Raw genomic sequence first — 14,282 nt, 5'->3', positions numbered from 1 at the left:
ACTTTGATGCTACCCTGGCCTACATAGTCCATGAGAATCTTTTTTTTTTTTTGAACCATGAGAATCTTATCTCCAGCTAATGACAAAAATGCTGTGGAGCTGTGGCTCAAGTGGTCAAATGCTAGCCTTAAGCAAAAAAAAAAACAAACCTCAGGGACAGTACCCAGGCTTTAAGTTAAAGTCCTGTGACTGGCACAAAAAAAGTTAGACAAATGGTTAAGAGAGCAAAATTCGAAAACAGGTCAACATTGGAAATGCACTAGCAGAAATGATGGGATTAAATGTGGAGGATCATACATAATAAAATTGAAATTTACCTGGCTCTGGCTATAATTTATGTCTATATCATTACTAGAGAAATGAGTTAAGATTCACTTATTCATTGAAGTGATTCCCACAATAGAAGTTAATATCTAATGGGAAAAGGAACTTAGATTTAATCTAGCCTTCTTATGTGTATTTGATCAGGTATATAAGTTTCATCTTAAGAGGGCTTATTTCTCCCAATATATTTTTTGTCCCTAAAGCCATGCAGAAAATTTCTCTCTGGCCTTAACAAGATGATGTAGCACTTGGGAGCAAAGATGCAGCCCAGGAGCCCCACACTGGAGGCCAAGATGGAGAAGACCTCCACAGCCACCATGACCTTTCCCTTGGCACTGTGGTAGACGGGCAGGAAGGTGAGCCACACACTGCAGAACACCAGCATGCTGAAGGTCAGAAACTTGGCTTCATTAAAGGTGTCAGGCAGGTTCCTGGCTAAGAAAGCCACAGTGAAACTGGCCAGAGCAAGGAAAACCAGGTATCCCAGGACACAGTAGAAAGCAGTGAGGGAGCCCTTATTACACAGGATGATGACATGGCCATGTTCTGATTGTATATCTGTGTCAATGAAGGGAGGAGAAGTCCCCAGTCAGAGTACACAAAGAGTCACCTGGATCAGGGTGCAGATGGGAATAATGAAGTTAGGAGCCCCTGATACTAGCAGCCATCTCATCCTTCTCTCTGGAGAAGTGACTTTGAAAGCCAGAACCACAGTCACAGTTTTGGCTAAGACAGTGGAAACTGCTACAGTGAATGCAACTCCAAATGTGGTCTCCTGCAGAATGCAGGTGACCATGTTGGGATGGCCAATAAAGAGCAAGGAACAGAGGAAACAGAAGATGAGGGAGATGAGCAGGATGTAGCTAAGAGCCTGATTATTGGCCTTGACAATGGGGGTGTTCTGATGTTTCACAAAGACCCCAAAAACAACTGCTGTGAGTGTAGCTAAACAAAGAGCCATGCAGGTCAGAGCCATCCCCAAGGGTTCTCCATAAGACAAGAAACTTGAAACTCTTAGGAGGCATTGATTTCTCTCTATGTTGGCATACTGGTGCTCTGGACATTTCACACACTGCTCCATGTCTGGTGAAGAAGCCAAATAACCATTAGTCCCTTTTCAGTTCTTAAAAGAAAATTAGAAAATCCCTACGTAGAGATAATTCTAACATGTCAGTACTTACTATCATAAAACTAAATAATACCAAGTATTACCAAACATGTTCAGTATTATTTTTATGTATTTATCATGTTATCATATTATGTATTCATCATTCCCACATTCTCTTTCTTTTCAGTCTCATTGAACCTTTTTTACCCACAGTGACTATCACACATTTATGTCTTGCCATTTCTAATATCCTAGCAACAATTTTCAGCACAATAATAATGCTGCCATAATAATTTCCAGCCTTATGTATATAATTCCAAGCCCCCATTCAAAATTTTGGTTAATAAAGCTGGAACTCTGATGTATGTTTCTGTGCAATAAATAGGACCTTGGTAGCCCTTCCTTGCAGTTCTATTTGTCTCTCCTACTAACCTGTAAAACAGTGGGAAACAGAGCCCTTTTAAGCTCTAAAGTCAAGCTGTGTGTGCCACTTATGTCTGCTTCACACCAGATCCAACCCAGAGCACTTGCTCTGTTGGAGGACTAGTTCTGGGCACTATCAAATAGATGGGCAATTTTTTAAAGGTAATTTTGAAGAAGATGGAGACCTTGTCCTTGAAAAAGCTTGGCACTTAATATGATAGAAGTTAAATTTACATTACTGAGTAGTTGAATAATCATGCACTCAACAGACTAGAAAACAATACTATATGTAATTCAAAACCCATGATTTGTGTTTTCTAAAGGAGCAGTACCATCCATTATCACAATTAAATTACTAATTGAAGGAAGAAAGACTTTGACTCTGCAATCCTAATATGCACTTTTACCTGGACTTGCATGGATTGGGGGACACTAGGAGAAAGTATGATTTTCTTCCTAAGTCATGAATTTACCTGTCCCATTAGCAATCTCGTTCTCTGAGCAGGGGGTGCAGTCAAAGCAACAGGCAGCCTTTCCCTCTTGAGAGGATTTCCTGAATCCAGAACCACAGCTCTCACTGCACACAGAGTAAGGAGTCTAAGAAAAAACATAAATGTCAGTAACTGTTTAGAGTTTTACCTAACACTCCAAAAAGTCCATTGTTTTAAAGAATCAAATTATTAGACATAGTATTTCTATACATTTAAGTCCAGTCAGTTAATTGAATGCTGTTATAGATTCCACATCATGTGATCACCAAAAGATTATGTTCTATAGTCTTGATCTCTAGTCTATTGAACTATGAGAAGTGTAGTACCTTTAAAAGCTAGCGATAAATGGTGAGAAAGTAAGTCCTAGTGCGTAGCTCTATGGAATTTCTTTGAATTCATTACTCTTACTCATCAGTGATATGGTGAAGAGTAAGGAGGAAGAATCCTCCTTGAAGCTTTAAAAGTATGCTGTAAAGAAAGCCCATCCTATCTACCTCTCTGTTTTCCATTTTCCATGATAAAAGGATCTTCTTCTCACACAGGCTTCTTCAATGATTCCTCTCACCATAGATGCCTAAGTAACAGGTCAACTAAGCATTGATGAAAAAACTACAGAGATGATCAAAATAAACATTTCAATCTTATGAATTGATTCCTTAAGTATTTTGTCCCAGGGATAGAAAACTGCTATGACTGTCATTTATCTTTATTATAAGAAATAAATGAACATTTATGAGCAAACTGTTACATTCCTTTGTGCCTTTCCCATCTAAAAGTCAATAAATGGCATAATTTCTTTCAATTTCAAAATAATTAAATACATAATGCTGGGCCATTAGAGATTACAACAAGTATAAAAAGAGTTATTTTTATTATTTCTATGTAGTTCAAATCATGACAATTAGATATGACCCACCTCTGTACTTCCTAAGGTCCACTCTATCATATCTTCTGACAATGAAAGCTGATGACCATGTGGAGCATATGGAGAAAACTTCCCTACTTTCACGTTAAGTTCAAGACCTTCTGGAAAATTCCAAATGTTTACAATGTCATACTCTAGCTCTGATTTTCTTTTATCATCCATAATTACTTTGTCTCCAGCAAGAGTCTTAAATAGGGTTTTCTTCAGAAAAACATGCAGCTACAAAAGATACAAATCTTATGTTGAAGTGAATCTAAGAACTAAGAGAGAAAACCTGAGTGAAATAAAGCCCCTCATTATCTTTAATCCTTACTTTATAATTCAAGATCAACAGACATCAAACCAGTGGAACAAAAAGAAAGTGTGGACAAATGGGATCGTATCAAACTGAAAAGTTTCTACATGGCAAAGGACATAGCTATGAAGACAAATAGGAAGTCCACAGAATGGGAGATCTTTACTAGCTATGCATCAGACAGGGGCCTCATACCTAAAATATGCTTAGAGCTCACAAAATTCACTCCCCCAAAAAACAAACACTCAACAAAGTAAAACACAGTTAATAAATGAGCTGAAAACATAAAGAGAGACTTCTCAGAAGAGGAGGTAAGAATGGCTAGTAGATACATGCAGATATTCACTAGACACTATGTTGAAAAAACTATGCACCTTGTGAAAGAAAGTTGACAGAAGGGAAAACTGGGAGAAAACAAGGAAATAGGTGACACTGATCAAAAAGAATTGTATTCAACATGTTGACCCATTGTAACAATGAGATGTACAAGACATTGTGGAAAATGAACTTTAAACTTGGGTAGGGAGGGAGGAGTTGGGGAGGTGGGCAGGGAAGTGATGGTAGAGGAAAGACAAAGGAATGGGCAACAGTGCTCCAAAGGAAAGGTACTCATTACCTTACTCATGTAACTGTAACCCCTCTCTACAGTATCTTTACAAAAAATTTTTAAAAGAAATGAAAACAGCTAAAACAGTGATTAAAACTCACCAAAAATGTATTTATTACCTGATATATATAACTAACAATCCTCTGTACAGCACTTTTACAATAACGATTTAAAAATCTGAACAAAAAATGTCTATGGGAAGAAACCTAACAAGTGAAACAAAAGAAAGTCTAGGGAAACCAGGTCATAATGTGTAGATCCCAAGGCTCATTTTCAAGCTGAATTATATCCACCTAAATATGTTTCTTTTAAGTTGCCTAACTACAGTTGCCACAACCATAATGTTATGAATGTTCAGAGATGTTAAGTTTGCCAAATTGGTCATATCTAAAGTGGAGTTAATCAGGATCATTTATGAAGTCTGTATATATTCCACAGGTTTTAGGTATTTAAAGAGCTGATCATCTTTTGCTATTACACTTGGAGGGAAAAGCTTGATTTGTAATATTGAGAATGTTAGCCATGAGCATGTTAAGAAATCATTCATAACAGAAAGAATTGGAAAAAGCATGAAACAGTTCCTGCTTTACTCTGACTTGTTTTTTTGTTGTTTTTTTCTTTTTAATTATATTTTTATCTTAGGCCTATGTTTCTTTGAAAGAACATGAACACAGTTCTAGTGTACTTCACATACCTTTAAATATAGTTTCTCTTAGATTTAAAAAGAAGTTTTAAATACTTAATTTCATCCTGTGAAAAACACTATTAGAAAGTAACTTTGCCCATGGTATGTGAAATCCAACACAGAAGCATTACCTGTGCAAGGGAAGGTACCGTCCCTTTCCCATCTCCCATTAATGTCACTTCTGTTTGATGAAGAAGTATCTCGTGGAGGGCCTGGGCCACAGCATACACAGCATTGTAGATACTGTAACTCTCTTCTGACATGGTCATGTCAAAAGTGTGTCCAGGCAACCATTCCAAGGAGGCATCATATGGACAGTTCTCCCATGTCACACAGTCAGAGTCAAGAGTTGAGCAATTAAAAGACAGAAACCACAACCTAGCAAGGTAAAAGTCTTCTGGGTATTTGGAAGGGTTAACTGCCCTCATAAAATCTGTGAATCCAATACTTTGTGCATGGTGGTATGAAAAAATGAAAGGTACATGGAAGGAGCCTAGCATGAAATATTTCCTTTTCATGGTTAAATGCCACTGTGAATTCATGATACACACTTTGCCTGTTACTAAAAATCGTTCAACACACATCATTAAATCCAGTAGGGATTCATTATCACCATATATAATGAGTACATTTGTGGAAGATTTATTAATCTGGTTATAAACTGCTGTGAGTCTCAATACATGTGACAAGGAATGGTTTGGAATCACATGCTCAAAGGCTACACAAACTGTGTTCTTGGCCATCTCTTCTTTCAGCTCAGGAAAAATCCACAAATCATTCTCATCTTGTGAGGTCAACAGTCCCACCCAGTTCCAGCTGAAGTGAAGCAGTAAGGAAACCATGGCAGTGGCTATTGATGTGTCCTTTGTGGCCGTCTGATAGAGAGCAGGAAACTTGTTCTTGTCATTCAGGGCATGATCAAAAGGCCCAAAGGTAAACTAAAAGGAAAGAAGATTGCATGCTCCATGAGTGGCAAGATTCCACCTGTCACAATCTCAGTCTTGATATAAATTAAGCAACCAGTTGAAGTAGATAGATGTTAGGTTTCATTTTTGAAAAAAAATACATTTATAATAGATTTTGAATTTGTCACTATTTCCATCAACTCCTTCCATCTATATCAACCTCACCCTATTTCCTGATGTTTCTAATTCCATTTTCACATATGTATATTGAATATTATCTACTGTTCGTTGTCAGATTGAACATGTATACATATAAATGGCTATGTATGTGTCCCATATTTCACATTCCATGTTGATACTTTAGCTCCAACTTTCACATGCGAGAGGACTCATAGCCTCTTTCTCTTCCTGATACTGACAATTCAAAATCATACTGTGTGTGCGTGCACACAAGTGTGTTCATGTGTAAGGACATGAACTCAAGCCTTCATGCAATTTCTTGGCTTGGCTCCTCAAGGCTGTCACTCTAGCACTTGTACTACACATTCACTCGGTTTTTGCTAGTTATTGGTGATAAAATTTCATTAGTAAGATTATCTTCACACTTTAAAGTCACTTTCCATTTCTGGATTTTTTAAAGAAAATTATTGATAGGGCCCAAAACTCCAAATAATCCCTTTGTCTGCTCTAACTTTTCTATCCTCTTTTCCAAACAATGCAAATAACAGATATCTGACTATCTTTGAATACTTACTCTTTTTTTTGGGGGGGGTCCAGTCGTGGGGCCTGAACTCTGGGCCTGGGCACTGTCCCTCAGCTCTTCAGCTCAAGGCTAGCACTCTTCCACTTAAGTCACAGCGCTAATTCCGGCTTTTTTCTTTTTGCTTATGCGGTGCTGGGGAATCAAAACCAGGGCCTCGTGCATGCAAGGCAAGTGTTCCTCTACCATTGAGCCACCTTCCCAGCCAGAATACTTACTCTTTGACATCACAAAATTTGATAGGTTCAAAAATCCAGTCTTGGGGCTGGGAAGGTGGCTCAGTGGTAGAGTGCTTGCCTCGCGTGCATGAAGCCCTGCGTTTGATTACTCAGCACCACATAAGCAGAAAAAGCCAGAAGTGGCACGGTGGCTCAGGTGGTAGAGTGCTAGCCTTAAGCTAAAGAGCTCCGGGACAACACCCAGGCCTAGAGTTCAAGGCCCACAACTGACCAAAAAAAAAAATCCGGTCTTTTCCTATCATTCTCTTCTAACACCTGAAATGGTACCAAATTAGACATTACTTAATATCCCTATACTCCTCACACTCACCTGTAGAATCCTGTAAAGTTGCAGCAGTGGAACAATCTGGGCTGATGTTATTCCTGATGGTCCTGTAAGTACTGCTATAGATTTGCTGTCTCTCATGCAGGAGTAGTTTGGACTCCTATCCTCCCCAAAAAGCCAAATGAAGGGATTCTTAAATACTGCCCAAGCTCCAAAGAAAAAATCGTAGATATCAAATCCAAGAGTCAAGTTATGTAAAAGATTAGGGTTTTTGTTGATCTCCTCAATAGCGAAAGCCAATGCCAAAACAAACTGATAGTTCTTGAAGATCAACCTGCATAATAAGCATAGAGATTTATGAGGAATATTAGAAAACTTACGACTTTGATGGACTGAATCTCTTGAATCTTGAATCTCTGCCAGTGAATATGTTAAAATATTACTCCCAGGGTCTGGAGGAAGATGGCAGAGGAGAACTTGGAGGCTAAACAAGCTCTCACATGAAAGCAATTTTAGGGTTCCAGTGAACAGTCCTAGGCTAGAGAAGCACACTAAGTGTGCCATCACAGTACAGGGAGTTTCACCAGAGAGGAAAAATTCAGGTAGTTAGGTCAGGGAGACAGATCTGAGCACTTGCTGGTGTCCATGGCGGCAGCAGCTGCTGCCGGCACCACCATATCAACAGAGAAAGCCCAGGACAAAGTTGCCAGATGCGGTGTGCAAGTAGATTCTACTCATCACCAGAAAGAACTGACAAGGAGCAGAAATCTTCATCCTGCTGATCACAGACCAAGGATGGCACAGGAACCAAGAGGCTAGCATGAGTACACCCAAGACATCCGCACTCCTTCTCATGGAGCAGCAGTGGGAAGATAGTCCCTCCCCCACCAGTGGATAAGAACTCCATCTTTGATAATGACAAAGGCCCAGTTGAGCTGCTAGCTCCAACTCAGGCCTTGGAAGAAAACAATAGGAGCCATTCGGCAGGTCACAGGAACCTGGCCTGACCTGCTAGGCTCAGCTCTACCTAGGAGAAAGTTGCCCTTCCCAGGCAGAGGCATGTCTGCCCCAGAGAAGTGACTTTCTTCACTGGGTAAACAGAGCCAGAGGCTGTCCCTCCCCACTGCAGCTGAGACAGCACGAGGGGTAAAAGATAAACAATTGAAACTCAGTAAACATAAATCTGGAGAATGGCTCAATGAGGGCTCTGTGAGTGTCTCAGGAGCTAGTCCCTCAGGGAAAAGCTACTGATTGCTGATAGAACTCAACCCTAACCAGAACCTAGCCTCACCACAGCAACTACAAGCTTTTTTGTGATACTCAAAGCAGATCACACTCCTACTGAACTAGCCTGGTTTTTCAACCATAATTAGTTAAATAATTTAATTGAAAGTATTCAACCTAACTGATTAATAGATGACTAAATGAATTGTCTTTCAGGGCAAATTTCAAACAATAAACATCCTTGAAGCAAATGAAAATATCAGACTATGAATATAGAAAAAGGGAATAAAAAGAAACTAGCAACATTTGCTTAAATCAAGAGTACAGATACTATACTAAAGAATCAACACTGCATGTTAAAGAACTAGAAAAGTCAGAATTAGTAGAAGGAATGAAATAAGTAGAAGAAAAAGATAATAAAAACAATAACAATAATAAAGAAGGATGTACAAAAAAAATGTTGACTCAAGTAAAATTCATGAAAAATCAAAGGGGAAATCAAAATTGCACATATCAACATATACTTCCCATTCTGGGTGAGCAGAATCAGTATGGTGAAAATAGTCATATTACTAAAAACCATCTACAGATTCAGTGCAGTCTCCATGAAAATTCCTATTGTTTCCTTCACAGAAATAGAACAGGCAAGCCTAAATTTTATGAAAAGGAAATCCTCAGTTAGCCAGAGCTATCTTAAGATACAAGACAAATACTGGGTTATCACCATTCCTGTTAGAATTATAGTAGCAGAAAAAAAGTACTGTGACTTAAAAAGCACATAGGTCAATGAAATATAAAATCAAGATATAATTGCAAACATCTACAAGAATCTGATTCTTGGAAAGTTGCCAAATAATACATGGACTAAAGATGTCACTCTTAGTAAGGGGTGGCACTGTGAACTAGGTACTCATGTGTCAAACACTGAAACTAGACCCTGTCTTTCAACCTGTATGTTTTAATGCAAAACAGATTAGTTACTAATAAAAGACCAGAACTTGGCAAGTAGTAGAGAAAATGTGAGGAAATATTCAGGTAACTTTAATAGAGTTCAAATAGCTCACAAAATATCAAGAATGAAGCTCTGGATTTGGCTAGGTGGTAGAACCCTTTGTCTCATTCACATGACCCTAACTTGTACCCCCAGCAATGGAAATGCAAAGTAGCTGTGATTACATTAAATTGAAGCTTTACTGCAATGAAAAAAAGTTTGATAGCCATTCAATAGTTGGAAATCTTGCTAGTTATTCATCTCATAAAGGATTAATACCATAGTTTAAAACAATTCTAAAACTGAAATACTAATAGGAAAAATAAACTAAAGAACAGACACAAGCAGATGCTTTAAAAATTAAAAGTACAAATGCAAAGTTAATACAGAAAAAAATGTTCAGCCATTTGAGCACTTGGGGCAGTACAAGTCAAAGTGACAATGAGTTACCCATCAACCAAGAAAAAATGCACTTTTGGTGACGGTACATAAAAAAAGATTGGAGATTCCTCAAGATAGTAAAACTGCCTGTGCTCATGGCTCATGTCTTTAATCCTAGCTATCAGAAGGCTGAGATCTAAGGATCCTGAATCAGAGGCAGCTAGGGCAGAAAAGTTTATGCCACTCTTTTTTTTAAAATTTAATTTAATTTTATTTGAGAACATACTGTACAGAGGGGCTACAATTACATGGGCAGGATAATGCATACATTTCTTACCAAGCATTGCAGCCTCCTCCTTTGTTTACCCTTCACCTCCCTTCCCAGCCTCCCCCCTCCCCCCACCCAATTATACCCCCCCCCACACCGACATTGTAAAGTTGGTTTTGACATGACATTTTGTACTTCTCATTGTTGCAACAGGTCCACCTGAATCCTTAAACGACTTGTTTGTCCCCATCTCCTCCACATGTTATACTGACATCAAATATAGTGAAAGCAGGGGTTACACTGTGGGGGAGGGACATACAAAGCAACAAAGAAATAATCTTATAAATGCGTTAGAAACACATGCATGAAAGAAACGAAAACATTCAAATACATATTTAAGGGTTCATTTTCCTAACATCACATTATCTGACCTTTTCCGCTTGACTCATACCTATACTAGATATTGCAAATAAGGGAAACCATGGGACCTATGCTTCTTTGGGCCTGGCTTACTTCACTTAATATAATTTTTTCCAAACCTTTCCATTTCCTAACAAATGGGGAAATGTCATTCTTTCTGATGGAGGCATAGAATTCCATTGTGTATATATACCACATTTTCTTGATCCATTCATCTACTGAGGGGCATCTGGGTTGGTTCCATATCTTAGCTATGGTAAATAATGCTGCAATAAACATAGTTGTGCTGGTAGCTTTATGTCTGTTAACTAACAAAAAGCCAGATGTGGAGGTGTGGCTCGAGTGGTGGAACATCAACCTGGAAAAAAAAAGCCAATCAAGAGTGCGAAGCAACTCATGCACCAGTGGCTCATACCTATAATCATAGCTACCTCAGGAAGCTGAAAATGGTCCCTCCCCCATGGTATAACCCCTGTTTTCACTGTATTTCATGTTGGTATAATTTAGGGAGGGGAAGGGAAAAAATAAATTGCTTAAATAGGGATATAAGTGGACCCATTGCAAAAATGAGATGTACAAGACATTATGTCAAAAAACAAACTTTACAACTTTGGTGGGGGGAGGTGGGAGTGGGGGAGGTGTGAGAGGGCAGGGATGGTAAGGGGAAACAAAGGAGGAGGCAACAATGCTTGATAAGAAATGTACTCATTACCTTGCTCACAATAAAAAAAAAAAAACATAAAAAAGAGGCTGAGATCTGAGGATTGTGTTTCAAAGTCGGCTTCAGAAATGATGTCTGCGAGACTCTTATCTCCAATTAACCACCAAAAAATGCCAGAAGTGGAACTGTAGCTGAAGTGGTGGAGCACTAGCCTTGAGCATAAACAGCTCTGAGCAGCACCCAGACTTCAGTTCCTACAACCCACACAAACAGGGAAAAGTAAGAAAACATACCAGTGACATATAAGATAAGGAGACATATCTTCTATAGCAGGAAAGAGAGTAATTCTTATCACTGCCATCTCTGCTCCCAACTGCAGGCAGCCACATTAGGCTACACTTGTCATACCACTACTTGAAAAGAGTGCAAATGATCGAGGCAGTAGCATTTTCTCTTGCAATAGGTATCAAATAAACTGCTAGAATTTCTTGAAGTTTTGTATAGCCATTTTTCTTTTTTCTTTTTTTGTATAGCCATTTATTAGTGAGACCCTCTGCTACAGAACAAAAGCTAAGGATATACATGTGCATAAGTAAAGCAGAACTTATCTTGGATGGATACAATTCTCCCATAAATGGTGTTTGATAACACTGTCCTGCCTGGCAACAGCTGGACTGTGGAGCATATCTGGCATGAAATAATGACACAGGGCTTAGTTTAAAACAATAGCAGCTTGTCTACAGTAACAGTGTGCATGTGTATGTGTGGGTACATGTGCAGGTGTGCCTGCATGTACCAGTTCTAGGGCTTGTACTCAGAGCCTGGACACTGTCTTTGAGCTTTTTTGCTCAAGGCTAGCTAGCACTCTGACACTTGATCCTCAGCTTCACGTTCAGCTTTTGACTGGTTAATTAAAGACTCACTAATTTTCTTTCCTGGGCTGACTTCCAATCTCAGTCCTCAGATATCAAGTCCTTGGAGTACTTAGGATTACAGTCATGAGCCACCTACAATAAGAAATTTTATCCGTGTCCTCAAAATACAGTGTTTCTAAAGGAAAGTTCTACAGCATTTTACAGAACTTGTGCCATTGACACAGGTTGTAACAACGTCACTTCATCCTCTGCAATGACAGCTTGGATGGAGGAGATACAGGGATGCTGGAGTAAAGTGAAGAGCTTACAGCTTTGGAAAGAAGCTACTTGAAAGGAAACTATGGCCTTCTCTTACTAGCAGAAGAAAATCATTCAACAGCAGATTCAGGATAAAGTAATGACGATGAGCTGTTTGTGGTGCAGTAGGCATTGGAAGATCAGGGTTGAGGATGCAGAGAACAACCAGGATTCCCCCAGCCATTGCCCCTCTTGAGAACAAAACAGGAATGGAAATAAAATGATGAGTTACTTACGGTGTGTGTTCTTCATGGTTGGAAGCATCACTTTTACTTCGATCTATTCCCAAAGTGTAGAGAGGGAAAAACCCAGCAATCATCACATCTCCATCCATGTGTGCTCTCTGTTTCATTCTGGAAAAGCAGCTAGTGCCAGCCAAAGACCTAACAAGAAGGGGAAACTGGAGAAGGAGTGTGAAAGTCAAAGGGTGCATATGTCAGGCTGAAATTGCTGGCAATGAGGCCCCAGTGTCAGATATATATATATATATATATATATATATATATATATATATATATATATATATATATATATATAATTCGTATGTCTTTGCAAATGTCCTTTTATTGACAGAGATGTACACTGTAGCCTATCTTTCATTGAACCCTCTTTTGAAGCCCCAGGAGGAATGTGTAAAACTCTTCCCTGGGGCTCTGTATCTGAGACCTTTAATCCAGGAGAAAAACATGAGTTGGAAAATATGTTTACAAGTTCTCCTTCACTCCAGGTGCTATGATTTCATCCAAGAACACAGATAGACCCAAGGGTTGAAGTTAACTTTAATAGATTTGGTCCAATGTCTGTCAAGAAAGTATTTGCATGAAAACCATTTAGGATGATGTGACTGGTTGCATCAGAGGATGCCATGTCAGGTGCATGGTGTAATGGCCAGTAAAAGGCTATGCCAGTGAGATGTCAACCAAATTATTAGAACATCCCACCCAGAGGGTCAGTTCACACACCCAATGTCCATAACAGCCACAGAAGGCTTCAATAAGAATTCCAATTGCAGAGACCTCAACAAATGCACTTATTTTCTGTTGCCTAAGGAAGCAATGATCATGCTGAAACCAGCAATTAGCATGTTAATAAGTCAATGTCAATGCTGAAATTGAGTTGCATATTTGCATTCTCAACTTTCACCAGCAAACAGGTATTTTTACAATATGTTTTATTATAAAGATACCGTACAAAGGGGTTACAGTTACAGGAGTAAGGAAATGAGTACATTTCCTATTGAACATCATTACTCCCTCATTTGTTTTTCCCCTACCATCCCTTCCTTTCCCAACTCCCCAACTCCTCCCTCCCCCTCCCTAGAATTGTAAAGTAAGTTCGTTTTGAACATAGTGTCTTGTACATCTCATTGTTACAATGGATCAACCTGTATCCTGTTTCAGCATTTGAAACAGGTAATTTTTACTTAACATAGATGAAGACATTTTCATGATACACTGTTCTGAGAATATGTGGTAAGAGAGGAAAATCTTCTCTGTCAAAAACCTAAATCCCTCCCCCTCCCTAGAATTGTAAAGTAAGTTCGTTTTGAACATAGTGTCTTGTACATCTCATTGTTACAATGGATCAACCTGTATCCTTGTTTCAGCATTTGAAACAGGTAATTTTTACTTAACATAGATGAAGACATTTTCATGATACACTGTTCTGAGAATATGTGGTAAGAGAGGAAAATCTTCTCTGACAAAAACCTAAATCAATATCCAAACCAACTGTATGTTTTCTACTTGTGAAAAAATATATTAGACCCAAGTTCCTTCCAGCAACCCCATTTTCTTGAGAGAACAAAGATACTTCATGGCATTGAACACACTCTGTACAAGACTGTACTTATTGTTTGATGCATATTGTAGTACACTTGCCCATAATCATGCACTGAGTATAAGAAAATATGAATCAGAGTAAAAATGAAAGACTGAATGACACACATACTTAAAAAATTCAGGAGCACCAGGCACCAGTGGCTCACACCTGTAATTGTAGCAACTTAGGAGGCTGAGGTCTGAGTATCACCATTCAAAGTCAGCCTACGCATGAAAATCCATGAGACTCTTACGTCCAGTTACCGCTGGAAAACCAGAAGTGGTGCTGTGGCTCAAAGTGGTAGAGCACTACTCTTG

The 14,282-nt window shown here is 38.9% G+C and overlaps 1 protein-coding gene across 1 annotated transcript; it reads right to left on the bottom strand.

Moving 5' to 3' along the window:
- Nucleotides 1-484: 484 nt before the first annotated feature.
- Nucleotides 485-12,478, bottom strand: LOC138814221 (vomeronasal type-2 receptor 116-like). Its single transcript, XM_070003231.1, is given in 6 exon segments — nucleotides 485-1,407; nucleotides 2,329-2,452; nucleotides 3,263-3,490; nucleotides 4,990-5,796; nucleotides 7,073-7,361; nucleotides 12,381-12,478. Coding segments are annotated over 6 exon segments (2,469 nt in total).
- Between the last annotated feature and the right edge of the window lie 1,804 nt (nucleotides 12,479-14,282).

Source organism: Dipodomys merriami, unplaced genomic scaffold, assembly GCF_024711535.1.
Source record: "Dipodomys merriami isolate MVZ:Mamm:240054 unplaced genomic scaffold, mDipMer1.0.p SCAF_6, whole genome shotgun sequence".
Lineage (NCBI taxonomy): Eukaryota > Metazoa > Chordata > Mammalia > Rodentia > Heteromyidae > Dipodomys > Dipodomys merriami.
Note: the sequence above shows the minus strand (reverse complement) of the source record. Positions and strands in the feature narration are given on the sequence as shown.